At 48.1% G+C, this 13,882-nt stretch overlaps 1 protein-coding gene across 7 annotated transcripts in view; it reads left to right on the top strand.

Annotated features, from left to right (window-relative positions):
* prkn (parkin RBR E3 ubiquitin protein ligase) overlaps positions 1-13,882 on the top strand; it is a 1,727,639-nt gene that overhangs the window by 576,682 nt on the left and 1,137,075 nt on the right. For 6 of the 7 annotated variants that reach the window (XM_072503765.1, XM_072503792.1, XM_072503774.1 and 3 more), the window contains one exon: positions 5,102-5,336. In XM_072503765.1, the coding sequence (XP_072359866.1) occupies positions 5,102-5,336 (235 nt within the window). Of the gene's footprint in view, positions 1-3,229; positions 3,321-5,101; positions 5,337-13,882 lie in introns of those variants that run through there. The other variant, XM_072503802.1, reaches the window with a different exon arrangement.

Raw genomic sequence — 13,882 nt, 5'->3', positions numbered from 1 at the left:
AAATATGACCCATGAAATGCATTGGCCAGCACATATGAAGGGAACACCCAGGCGGACAGTGGAAGGTGATCCTAAAGGTGGGAGTTAGACTTTGTCAGACGATGAGGAGCACCAGAGCTCATCTCACAGTGAGTCATCATCATCCTCCATCCCGTGGACAAGACCCCTGATACTGCCAATCCAGGGCCAAGACCCTGTGGAAATGCTCGGAGGGGGAGGGGGGGGGGGGGGGGGGAGGGCGCTGGGGTGGTGGGATGGAGTGAAGAGAGGAAGGACAGGGATGGTGCAGTGGGGCAGCACGGTGGCGCAGTGGGTTAGCCCTGTTGCCGAGGTCTCAGGTTCGATCCTGGCTCTGGGTCACTGTCCGTGTGGAGTTTGCATATTCTCGCCATGTTTGCGTGGGTTTCGCCCCCACAACCCAAAAGATGTGCAGGGTAGGTAAATTGGCCACTCTAATTATTCTGTTAATTGGAAAAAATGAATTGGGCACTCTAAATTTTTTTTTTTAAAAAGGGATGGTGCAGTGAAGGGAGGAGGGACAGGGGAGGTTGTGAACAGCTATGAGGAAGGGGGCACCACTTGGAAAGTGGGGGGGGGGAGGTATGGACTAGTGGGATAGGGCGGTGGAGCTGCCGGTGGTCAGGCCTCTGAGTCAGCAAATCAGGAGGTGATGAGGTTGTCCTGTGTCCGGCGGCCTTGGAGCACACTTTGGGCAGCCTGCCCTGCCAGCCCAGGCTCCACGTCCAGTTCTTCCTGGATATCCTCCTCATCAGGTGAGATCTGCCGCTCTTCTTCCTTCACCGGCATGTCCCTCCTCTGCTGCGCAATGTTGTGTAGGATGTTTCAGGCCAGCATGCTGTTAGAGACTCTCCTGGGGCTATGTCGGAGAGCCCCACAAAAGTTGTCCAGGCATCAGAAGCACATCTTGAAGAGGCCGATGCAGCTCTCAATGGTTGTTGCATGAGCATTGTTATAATAGCTCTTTGCGATGGTCTGGGGCCTCCGGACAGGCGTCATTAGCCAAGGCCTCAGCGGGTAATCCTTGTCGCCCAAGAGCCAACCCAAAGAGGAGCCTCACCTGAGGAGCGCCTCGAGAGTGCTGGAACCCTCCGAGTGCGCCAAGACGTATACGTCGTGCATACTGCCTGGGTATCAGGCACAGACATGCAGCTGATGGTCACAGGCAAACTGCACATTCAGGGAGTAGTGTGCCTGGTCCAGAGTGAAGTTTATATAGTCCGCTGCCCGGGGACATAGGACATCCAACAGAGCGTGGCTGCACCTGCGTGTGGGTGTCTGAGAGATCCTAGACAGATCCCCTTGGCTCATGGAAAGACCCAGAGGCATAAAGGTTCAGGGCGATCGTCACCTTGACGGCCACCAAAAGTGTGTATCCTCCTCCGCAGTGCCAGCTGCACCACAATCCGGCAGAGGTGGTGCACAGTCTCCCTGGTTAGCCAAAGCCTTTGGTGGTACACGCGGTCCAGCAGATCCTCGAAGGGCAGGCGCTGACGGTATACACATTCCCTCATAAGGTGCCTCCTTCGCAACTCCTCCTCAGCCTGTTTGATGGCCAGCATTCAAGCCTCACTGGCTGGCCCCTGCTGTTCTGGGGAAGGCTCCTCTTGTGCAGGGTCCTCCCTGAGCAGGCACCATTCCTCCAGCCTCCGTGCGTCCGCAACGGCAGCTGCTGCCAGGTAGACATCAAGCACTGCTGGCAGTGCTCTGAAATTCATTTTCTGCAGGGGGAGATAAGAGAAGACATGAGACATGTCAGCAAGGTGAGTAATCCTTTTCCCATCCAAATCAAACAGCCTACATGGTGACCCTGAGTTGCACTTCAGCTCCGCCCTCCACATGTGCCCTCCAAACCCACCCTCACCCAACAGCTGCTCCCACCGATATGCTGTTGTGCGCATTGCACAACTGTCCCCATTAGAGAGTGGCACCAGGCCTGTGATGTGGGGAGCCTCTATCCTCATCGCCTGTCCCTGGCAACAGGGGCACGGGTGACTGCTGCAACCGGTGTCCACGAAAAGCTCTGTGGTCCCTGTTCTGTTTCCCCGGTGGAGTCTACTGTGGGTGCCCTCAGTGGCTGGGCCGTGTGGTATCCCACCAACAGAGTGGCACCTAGTTATGCTTCGGAGAAGGTCACGGTGTGCCACTAATCACCTCCATGCTTAGAGGCGTATGTGTGGGCAGAACCTCCAGTTGGGGGTGAGCGAGGGAAGTGTGTGTCTGCTGGGAGCTTAGCTGCAGTGTGATGTGGTTACTGGGTTCTGACAAGTTGTGACGACCTGTCCGGGGGCTGGATGGATGAGAGTAGGGGTGCCGTGGGCAGGCAGATCTTGGAGACAGCTGCAGGTCCTGAGGAGTGGGCTAGCTGTGAGTGTCACTGGTGAGGCCTCTGCCTTCAGAGGGCGCCAAATGTCATGGTGCATGTACCTTTTGTTTGGGGTGAGCTCTGCTATTGCCCTGTAGTGGGTTGTGTTTCTGATGAGCCACTGATTGAGCTTGGCCACACCCATCCATTTGATGATGCAGCTGGGGTCTGGCGGTTTCTAGAGGGGCGGCCTGGGTGGGCTCCAAATTGTGCAGAGGCTTTCTAAACAGTTACAGAACAAAGGCGGCGTAGCACAGTGGTTAGCACTGTTGCTTCACAGCTCCAGGGACCCAGGTTCGATTCCCGGTTTGGGCCACTGTCTGTGCGGAGTTTGCACGTTATCCTCGTATCTGCGTGGGCTTTCTCCGGTTTCCTCTCACAGTCCAAAGATGTGCTGGTAAGGTGGATTGGCCATGCTAAATAACCAAAAAGGTTACGTGGGGTTACTGGATTACGGGGATAGGGTGGAGGCGTGGGCTTAAGTAGGGTGCTCCTACAAAGGGCTGGTGCAGTCTCGATGGGCCAAATGGCCTACTTCTGCACTGTAAATTCTATGATTCCAGGTGTAAACAGTGAGCAGTCAGCATAATGAGAAGCCAGGGGCCTTTAACCTGCACCAAAGGGGTGTGTTTAAAACAAATATTGCAGCAATGTCAGCCTGAACCAGGTCACCCTGATCCCAAGGGAGACACCCCGGATCGACAGAACTGTCACCAAGTCATTTCCTGCTACTCACCCTGCCCCAACAGCCACCCCCCAACAAGCACTACAATTTTGAAGACTTTTTAAAACTTTGCTGACCTTCTCGCTTCCCTTCTCGCCGACCTGGTCGCGGGGCGGGGAATACAACCCTCAGTTGCAGAATAACATCCAGAACTTCATCCAGTCACAATGAGTCTCCCCTTCAAGAGGTGCAGGCTAGCTCTCAGTCTTGCAGGTAACTTTAAACAATGATGTTACCGATGATATTGGGCTCGCTGCTAATATGTGTATACAGAAATCATTGTAATGAGCAGACAGCATGAAGATAGGCGTGCGGCTTGCATTACACTGAAGAGGCATGCATTAATCTCTCATTGTGATCCCAATGCCCACTTTCAGTGGTTACCCACTTTAACTCCCATTAATTTTTAAACAGAAGAAAATGTAAATAAATAGTTTTGTGAGGTCCACAACGAATCCAGCACGAGTTTGTAGAATAGAAAGAAACAACTTATTTACAATTACATATATATATATATATATATATATATATGTGTGTGTATATATATATATATATATATATATATACACACACACACACAACAGCAGCAGTACTCCCTTGCTGCTCACTCCTCTCTAGCTGGTTCCACACTGGCCAGCTCTATTTATGCAGGGACTCTACTAATGATTTCTCCGCCCCCCTCATTGGGGAAGCTCATACACCCTAAGGATTGTGGGATTTCCATTAGTCCCCAGCCAGTGGTAAGCAGGCAGGTTATAACATCCCTCCCCCCCCAAAGTCCTAGGAATCCATCGAAGACCCTGGCGAAGGAGGGCATCAGACTTGTTTTGCCGCAGGCCGGACACCATTTGGATGAGGCGCTGGATCGGGCGGTGTGTAACGAGACGGAGAATGGCGCTTCCATGATGAACGGCGTAATGGTTGTACATCCACAGCCCGTGGGACCGAGGACTTCCCCTGCGAGGCGTCCTCTGTCCTGTTGGGTTAAAATGTTGCCCCGCTAAGGTCACAAGTTCATCAAACATCTTGGTGTCCGGCACAGCTGGGTACGTAAGGCTCCTAATCACTCCAAACATATGCGGGCCGCAGGCGGTGAGCAAAATGACCACCTGGCTCTCGTTTTCAATGATGCTGTTCGCCCGGAAATAGTAAAGCATCCGTTGTGCGTACTGGTCCCAACTTTCCAACGCAGCATAAAAGGCATCCAAACGTCCATTAAGAAGCATGGTGTAGCAGGAAAAAAAATTCCACCTGTATCGAACAAAAATCGAGGGAGGTGACTTCAGTAGCGGAGACAGCTATCCACTTTAACCCTTGTCGCCAGTTTTGTGAGGGCCACAAAGAATCCAGTACGAGTTTGTAGAATAGAAAGAAACAACTTTATTTACAATTACATATATAATATAATATATATACAACAGCAGCAGTACTCCCTTGCTGCTCACTCCTCTATAGCTGGTTCCACATTGGCTAGCTCTATTTATGCAGGGACTCTACTAATGATTTCTCCGCCCCCCTAATTGGGGAAGCTCATACTCCCTAAGGATTGTGGGATTGCCTTAAGTCCCCAGCCATAGGTAAGCAGGCAGGTTATAACAAATAGAAAATTCAGAGCAGAAGAGGGGTAAATATACTGGACTGGGACAATCTTTCTCTAATATCATTGTGTGCTTTTTTGCCACATTCATGACAGTTTGCTTCATGACATATGCATGCGTCTTGCTGAGGGCAGTAATTAACTTTTTAAATGATCCCAGAAAGATCAAGTTATTTTTCTGAATTATAGTGGGTAGTTGGATTTGAAAAAATAAAACGTTGATTGCTTTCCTAATTTGTCTTTTTCCCTTTCCATGTTTTGAATCAGGGTATGGAACTTGATGATGGGCCATGATCATAATGAGTGGCAGAGCAGGCTCAGAGGGCCAGGTAGCCTCCTCCTGCTTCTATTTCCTATGTTTCTGTGAATCTGATCAGTTCTCTTTGTTTGCTTATAGAACTGTGGCCTGATCCAGCAAAGCACTGTTCATGTTGTGCAATACACTTCTCGGCCAACGCAGAGACCAGCTAGCGATTCAAGCATTGGAGTTCTAATGGGAAGACATGGAAGGGAAGTGGGCACCGAAAATCAGATGGATCTCAGCGCATCTGCCTTCCCAAGACAATCTACAGATCGTAAAGCTGCCCTGGAAAATGGAGACCAAGGTCATGGTAGCCATTTTGAAACTTCAGGTAAAGGCCTCAGTGTTTCTCTTAAATAATATACTACAAACCCTGGCCAATTGATTCCATAGGGTGAAACTTGGTCTGTAACCTCCGAGCTCCGGAGAAATGTGATTGCCGGAAGGGGGTGTGGGGGGGGTGGGGGGTGGGGGGGGGGCGTGGAGGTACTGCAAAGATGTATTGGGGAATCCTCCCCCCCCCCCCCCCCCCCCCAAACCACCCCTAGAAGTACTCACGTAAGGGTTGCATGGCAATTGCTTGGGAAGTTCAAAATTCCGATAGGTAATTGCCATACACATGCAACCATCTGATAATGTAATTTAAATCGCAAACCTTAGATGGTTCCAACTGTCACACAGCATGATACTCAGGAAATGTCAGAAGAATTAAAACCACTTCTAGCTTCTGGGTAACTGTAGCACTGAATCATTCCAAACCGTCACAGGGACTTCCCTCACCCCCAATCATCCACAGGAGGCAGTAAGCCTCATTCTATTTTCAGGTTATTTATTGTTTAATTGTTGCACAGTTTGCAAATATGCCTGGTGGTTTGTTCTGCTATTTAAGGGCCAGGGAGTGGTCACATGGTGAAGGCCTTGGTTCAGGTTCTGGTCAAACCATGTATTCCCAGATATGGGTGCAGTCGCTATCCTTGACTTATAGCATGACAGGGACAATAAGCAGAGGCGACACTGAAGAAGACAAGATGCTTGAGGTTGTTGAAGGACGAGGGTGAAGAAGATCTTTTGGGGCCTTCAAAGAGGGTATTTGTGCCGAATCGTCCACTTCCTGGTACATCCCATCTCATTAATAATACATTCACTGGAAGAATGAGAGGCACTATAAACCAACTGATATGATTTTTAAAGGGAAAGCAGGAATACCGAGACCTGAGATTTATGTACACAAATCTTTGAAGGTGGTCGGACAAGTTGAAAAGACTGAAAAAAATTGGGATCCCTGGCTTAATTTAGGGAGGTGAAGAGAATGAAAGCATTCAAAAGCCCAATAAAAACATTTATAAAAGAAAAAGAGTATGAAAGCATAATGGTTATGACAAATCTTTATAAAACGCTGGTAAGTCCTCAGCTGGAATATTCTGACTAACTCCACAGTTTAGGAAGGATGTAAAGTGCTTAAGAGAGTGCAGAAGAGGGCGGCATGTGGCGCAGTGGTTAGCACTGGGACTGCGGCGCTGAGGACCCGGGTTCGAATCCCGGCCCTGGGTCACTGTCCATGTGGAGTTTGCACATTCTCCCCATGTCTGCGTGGGTTTCACCCCCACAACCCAAAGATGTGCTGGTTAGGTGGATTGGCCACGCTAAACTGCCCCTTAATAGGAAAAGAAATAAATAATCGGCTACTCTAAATTTATTTTAAAAAGGAGTGAATACAGAAGAGATTTGTTAGAACATAGATGAGGAACTCAGTTATGTGGAGAGGCTGGAGAAGCTGGGGTTGTCCAGCAAAGAAGGTGAAGAGGAGATTGGATAGTGGTATTCAAAATTATGAAAGGGTAAATGAAGAGAAATGGATCAGTAACCAGAGTACACAGATTTAAGGTGATTGACAAAAGCACCAGGGCCAACATAATAAAACAATTTTTTTACACTGTGTTATGGGCGAGGCGTTTCCAGAACCCCAAATTGTATTATGGAGTTCAACCAACCTCTCCCTTTAATAAATTTGTTGCTTTTCCTAGCACACGGCTTTTTCCCTAGATGTGAAATTACAATTATGGGCACGTGGGTTTTTAAACACAAAACACTGTCTATTCCATGACCTCAACTTAATATCTTAAATAAACATTGGATCTGTATCTCCCTTTCATTTTCTTTTTGTTCTGCTTGGGCTATTCTCTCTTTTCTCCTTTCTTCTCGCTCTTTTTCTTTTTCCTCTCTTTCTCTTTCTTTTTCCTCTCTCTCTCTTTCTCTTTCTTTTTCCTCTCTCTCTCTTTCTCTTTCTTTTTCCTCTCTCTCTCTTTCTCTTTTTTTTTTACCTCTCTCTTTCTTTTTTTTTTACCTCTCTCTCTCTTTCTCTTTTTTTCCTCTCTCTCACTCTCGTATGCAAGCTGCTTTAATTCTTTCTCATGTCCATTTGTTTAATTTGCAACTGACTTTTTGCCATTTCCAATTAATCAAACTCTATCTCAGGCAACTTTAAATGCTGAACCACCGCCATAATTACCTCATCTTTTTGCATTTTGTCAGGTAATGTTGGCAATGTTCTTGCCAAATCTAACAGTCTGCTTTTCGTTTCTGTCCGTAAGGTACGACGTGTGACATTCTCCACCCCCAAAAACTTCTGAGCCTCTGAAAGAGCCATTGTTCACAACACTCTCCCCACTTAAACTAAAATACCACACCGGAAAAGCAACAATCCTTCACTGTCTTTAAGTTCACAAAAGCCAATCCAATAGATAGACTTTTATCCCCCTCGAGCCCCCAAATGTTATGGGCGAGGCATTTTCAAAACCCCAAAATGTATCATGGAGTTCAACCAACCTCTCCCTTTAATGGATTTGTTGCTTTTCCGAGCACACAGCTTTTTCCCTAGGTGTGGGATTACAATTATGGACATGTGGGTTTTTAAACACAAAACACTGTTTATTCCATGAACTCAACTTAATATTTTAAATAAACATTGGATCTCTTAACACTCCTTCCTTCAAAGATAACTCAGAAAATATTGCAATAGTAAATAATTCCTTAAAATGTTCCTTCAAACTTCCAAGAGACTGAACACCTTTAAACAAAATCACATCAGGTTAAAGGCTTCACTATTATAAGTTTAAATCACCCAAATCATCCAGAGATAATCTTTCATGGGAGAGATCCAGTTCGCTGCAAAACACAGACACACCCCCAGTTCTTTTCAAAACTGCAGAACTAAACTGCAAAATGGCTGATCTGACCTCAGCTCCACCCACTCTCTGACATCACTGTTTTCTTAAAGGTACAATGCTTAAACATCCATGTCTTAAAGGTACTCTCACATGACAACTGAGTTATTGTAATCTGGAATGCACTGTCTGAAAGGGTGGTGGAAGTAATTTCAAACGTAACTTTCAAAGAAGATTTGAATAAATATAGCTTTGGAGTATGAACAGGGTTGCGGGAATAGTTTGGATACATCTACCAAATGGCATGTTGAGTCAAAAAGCCTTGTTTTGTGCCATATCATTCTGTGATTGGACAGGTCCCAAAAAGGGCCGCGGGGATCATGATGCTGGAATTATCCTGCATCCATTACTTCCAGTGCAGGCAGGATTCAAACTTAAATGACTGCAGAGTGCAGTTGGGCTCCAAGTGTGGTTGAGATACTGCAGGCGTGATCTAGCCAAATTGGAAGGGAGTCCCGGGACAGGCGCATTTAGCCGGATGTTTCCCGGTGCTCAGACTGCTGAGAAACACCACGCTATGTACCTGACTCTGGTTCAATTAGAGTCTTCAGCGCGAAACTCCCAGACGAGGCTGCACATAGTCCTAGGGGCTGGATTCTCCGCCCCGCCCCGCCACATTTCTGCCCTGGCCCGCCGGCGGGATTCTCCGTTACACCAGCCGGTCAATGGGGGGTTTCCCATTGTGGGGCAGCCCCACGCCGTCGAGAAACCCTCGGGCGCCGGAAAAGCGGAGAATCCCACCAGCGGAGAATCCCGCCCCTGTTTCCTGGACTGAGGAACTCTGCTCACTGGAACTCGTCAATAGAGGGAGAGATCGGGATGCCATTTTTAAATGGCGTCCCGATCTCTTGGCCCCCGACATGACCCCCGAACTCCCTAAAGCCCCAACTCACCTATAAGGGGATCCTCACCCCTCCTGCCCACACACTCCACCACACCTGCGCAGGACACCCTCAGGCCTAATCCTCGACATGGGAAAAATGCTAGTCTGGCACCTTGGCAGAGTCTTACGGGCAACCTAGCAGTGGGTGGCAGGTAGATCCTGGAAGCGAGGCAGGTAGATCCTGGAAGAGGGAACTCCCGGCTTCTACTGGCAGTGCCGCGCTGCCTTTCGTGCAGAATGTGACTGAAAGATCCCACCATAAATGCCTGAGCAAAGGATACAAAATCGTGACAGAGTGGCATTAATACACATTATCCTGCACCACTTCCTACACCTCTGAAATGAGAGGTGCATTTTGTGTGGAGTAATAGAAGTCAATATAAAAGTGAACTCGACCTGGAAAATACAACAATGGCACCACACCTTTCAACAATCTCTAGCAATCACAACTCATAGCTCACAGTCATAGCTTGATCTCGTCCGCACACACTTAACGCAGCTGTAAGTCTCACACTATACCTCACAGACTGTACACACTGCCAGCTATTCACCACACTCACAGCACTGTGGGTGTACATGGACTGCAGTGATTCAAGAAGGCAGCTTCTTCAGGGTGATTAGGGATAGCCCACATCCCTTGAATGATTTCTAAAATTCACTGACTCCCTCTCTCTTGAGGGACAAGGCTCATGAACAGAGGCAGCAGCAGCTAACTAGCAGGAGACAGACATTGCTGGGTGTTGGTACCCAATTGCAGGAAGCAGTGTTTGCCTTCATTGGAGCAACCATAACTGAATCTGTGGCCAGTGGCAGGGCTGAAACCATTGATCATGATGGTGTAATCACACCTATTCCTTCTCCTCACACCCTTCTTCCCTCTCAGCCCACAATATCTTCTGATTTCCAAAGTATAGGCAGGCACCTCTTTCTTTCCCTTCCTCCCCATACCACAACTGTACCCTCCTGTCTTTTCCCTTTCAGATATCCAAGAATTACAACCCAGCCAGGCAGTGGTGGAAGACAAGGAAATGGAACTGCACACACAGTCACTCTCACAATGGCAGCTATTAACTCAGATACTAATGCAGGGCATACTTTAGAGGACAGCTTAGAGGTTGAATCTACACATGGTGAATCACCGGGCATGAGTGGCCAGCAGCCAAGCAGCCAGAAGACAAGGGTAGCTCATATGCCTACTTGCTGCGGGGCAAGGTTCTACTGTGTAGAACTCAGCTGAGGACATTGAAGAAGCGGGCAGGCACAATGAAATGCTTGGTGCATTGACCGGCCTGCCAGAAAGCCTGAAGTCAATGTCAAGGAGCATGGAGGAATCCAGCATCAACACGACTAAGAGCTTTGTACAGCATTTGGGGCTTGTCTTCTTCAGTGTCGAAGTAGTGGTCAACTCCGGGAGCAATGTTGAAGGCCCAACTATGAGGCAGCATTCTGATGGTCAATGTCTCAGCTTCCACTGCACCACAAGTTGAAGCCACCCAATATCTGGTTGTTGCAGAGGAAGCTCAGACTGCAGATTCCAGTTTTCAGGTAGTCACAAAGGGGCAAAACAACATTGCCCGGTAGAAGTGGCAGTGGCAATTTAAAGTATGAGCCTGCTGTCCTCTTTCAGGAATACAGCATGGTTCCACCACACCTGCTCCAGCAGTTGCCTTTCAGCCCAGACTGCTCATGCAGCGGCAATACAATCTGAAGCCAGGCTTTCTAGGGTCAGAGCTGTTCGAGATTGCCCTACTTCTACATCCATCCCCACTGAAAGTCATCAGCCCCCCACCAGCCATACTGCAGTGACTGGCATAGCATTGCATAAGTGCACTTAGGCAGGCAAAAGCACAATGAAAAAAGGTGCTATGGGAATGTACAAAGGTAGAATTTCATGGTGGACTGGCAGGCAGATGCCCGATCCAGAGGTCCGTGAAATAATGAGTGATTATGTTGGCTCACATCCCAACATCATCACGCATTCGGATGATATTCCAGTACGTGGGCACAGGAGTGGATCAGGTGCATGCCGACTGACAATAAGAGATGTGATTAAGGGGATTAAAACTCCAATTGACCCAAAATTCACATTGCCCGTGTGACTTTAAATTTGTTGCATGGGCAGGCAGATCAACTAAATTCTCCTCTATATCGGAGGGAGACCAAACCATTTGCTGCTCCCAATGTGGTCTCCTCTATATCAGAGAGACCAAACGCAGACTGGGTGATCGCTTTGCCAAGTACCTTCGGTCTGTGCGCATTCAGGACCCTGACCTTCCCATTGCTTGCTATTTTAACACAAGATCCTGCTCCCATGCCCACATGTCTGTCCTTGGCATGCTGCAATGTTCCAGTGAATCTCAACGCAAACTGGAGAAACAGCATCTTATCTTCCAGTTAGGCACGCTACAAACTTCTGGTCTCAACATCCAATTCAACAACTTCAGATGATTAGCTCTACCCCACCTCAAACCAGTTGTTTTCATCCCATTTCATTTGAACTGTCTTTTACCATTTCTTTCTTTCTTGTCTTTCTCAATATAGATTTAACCCCCCCCCCCAATCTTTTCCACCTTTTCTTACCTTTTTTCCTCTTTGCTTCCCCCTTCCTCTCCCCCCACATCTACATCTGTCACAGTTTACCTCTGATGTTAGTTTCTCTGCTGTTTGACCTTTCACATCTTTTGTTCTCTCTGGGACTGCCATTAGCATTCTTTCCCCTTGGTTTCTGTGGCTATTAGCACCCAGTTTCCCTGGGTTTCTGTGGCTATGACTCATCTTTCATTCTCACTTCACAGAATAAATATTTCCCATTTTCTCTGACTCTTAGCTTTGACTCGAAACGTTAGCTCTTTTCTCTCCCTACAGATGCTGCCAGACCTGCTGAGATTTTACAGCATTTTCTCTTTGGTTTCAACCAAATTCAATTACATTTTCATGCAAGGGCAGGATAAAAGAGCCCTGCTGCAAATACTGGCTGAGGAATTAGGCATTTGTAAAGGTGAGGTGAGTGGTCTTCTGGAGTGTTGACAGTGTTTTCTGTGTGGAATTCAGATGACAGTTCTGTTATGTGGCACCGGAGGTTTGGTCCGTTTGTTACCCTTTGTGCATGTGTGAGCTCCATTAGACAACTTACTCATGGGTATTGTATACTCGGCAGGGAGCACCTTCTCCTCTGAGGGGGAAAGGGAACAAAGATTGAGGAGGTATGGTGGTTACAGGCATCACCCTCAGGCAGAGATCCAGTTATGGATGATGAGGGCCAGCAGAGAGGGCAGGGAGAGCGCTCCCGGAGATGACGCCACTACACAGCAACAAGGATGTACAGGCAGCGATCAAACGACCTTGACATGACTGAGATCCAGTGTCGCAGGGGACCATGGTTTTCAAGGGAAGCTGTGATGAGCATTTGCCAGCTGATTGTGCCTGAGATAGCTACAAACTGTGTGGGACGATACCCAATGCCTGTGGCTCTGAAATTCACTGTGGCACTAAATTTCTATTCCTCCGGATCGTCCAGGGCGCCGTGGTGATCTCTGTGGAGAAACACGTGGCTGGAATACCGGAGAATCCCGCCCCATTCCTATATTGGAAATATTGAGCTTCAAACTCTGTGCAAACCTTTTGTTCCAAGATAGTGCTGGACTCCTCCATGCTCCTTGACATTGAGCACAGGACTTCTGGAAGCCTTCCATGTGTGCTAATCATTTGGTTGTGTCTACTCATCTGCCTTCTTCTGTCGTCTGAACCATTAAATTTCTCATCTGACTCCTCTGCAGCAGAATTAGTGTGGGATTGTACTGTCCAGCAATCTGGCACCTGTGTTATCAGAAGAGATTGTGGAATATGGGAGAAGTGAGATGAAAAAAGAGGATTGGGGATACAGGTACTCCCATGGTCTGCCTCTCCAACCTCCTAGTCCCTATAGCCTCAACAATACCCCTTTCCATGCTGTCTTCTTCATTAGGGTTGAAACGTACAGACTGGTTTGTCCTCCTCAAGTTCTTCCCTACTGCCTCCTGTGATGCATCATCCCCTCCTGCGAGAAAGAGAGATATGTCAGTGAGTGGCTTTGTTGGGGCATGTGGCTGTCATAGTTGAATTGCTGTCAATCTGTGCAAACTGAGTTGGGGTTGCGTGATTTGTAACATTGCTAAGTGTGTGAAGGTGAGGTAAAGCATAAGCATTAAAGGGTTCAGGACTGATGGAGATTGTTAGTAGGTGAGTAATGGAGGTGTAAGGAATTGAGTAGTGGATGAACCAGTAGGAGGATATGCCATTTGAAAATTGAAAATTGAAGATTGATAAACCTCTTCCTTCACTGCATCCATATGCTTGGAGCTACACTTGTGGCATGAACCTCCATCGCTACTTATTTCCACTGCCTTCTTAGCATGTGTCTTAAGGACATCCTGTGGAGATAGGGAGCTGGATTCTCCGATTTTCAGACTAAGTGCTGAACCATGGTGTTTTACAACAGCAAAAACGGCGCAACAGGTGCACTGATTCAGCAACTCTGAATGGGCCAGCACCATCGCCACGTGGATCGCAACCGGTTCTAAACAAAATGGCGCCGGACTCGCCGGGTCCGTGATCGCCGCACATGCGGCTCACACACCGCAGCCGCACTTAAACGGTCCTTCCCCCGCAAACACCGTCCCAGTCAACAAGATGGCTGGAAGGAGAGCAGCGCCACGGTTCAGGAAGGCAGAGCTGGACACCCTCCTGGACGTCATGGAGGAGAGAAGGATGACCTTGTACCCATCCTGGGAG

Source organism: Scyliorhinus torazame, chromosome 1 (genome assembly GCF_047496885.1).
Source record: "Scyliorhinus torazame isolate Kashiwa2021f chromosome 1, sScyTor2.1, whole genome shotgun sequence".
NCBI classification, from domain to species: Eukaryota; Metazoa; Chordata; class Chondrichthyes; order Carcharhiniformes; family Scyliorhinidae; genus Scyliorhinus; species Scyliorhinus torazame.
Note: the sequence above shows the minus strand (reverse complement) of the source record. Positions and strands in the feature narration are given on the sequence as shown.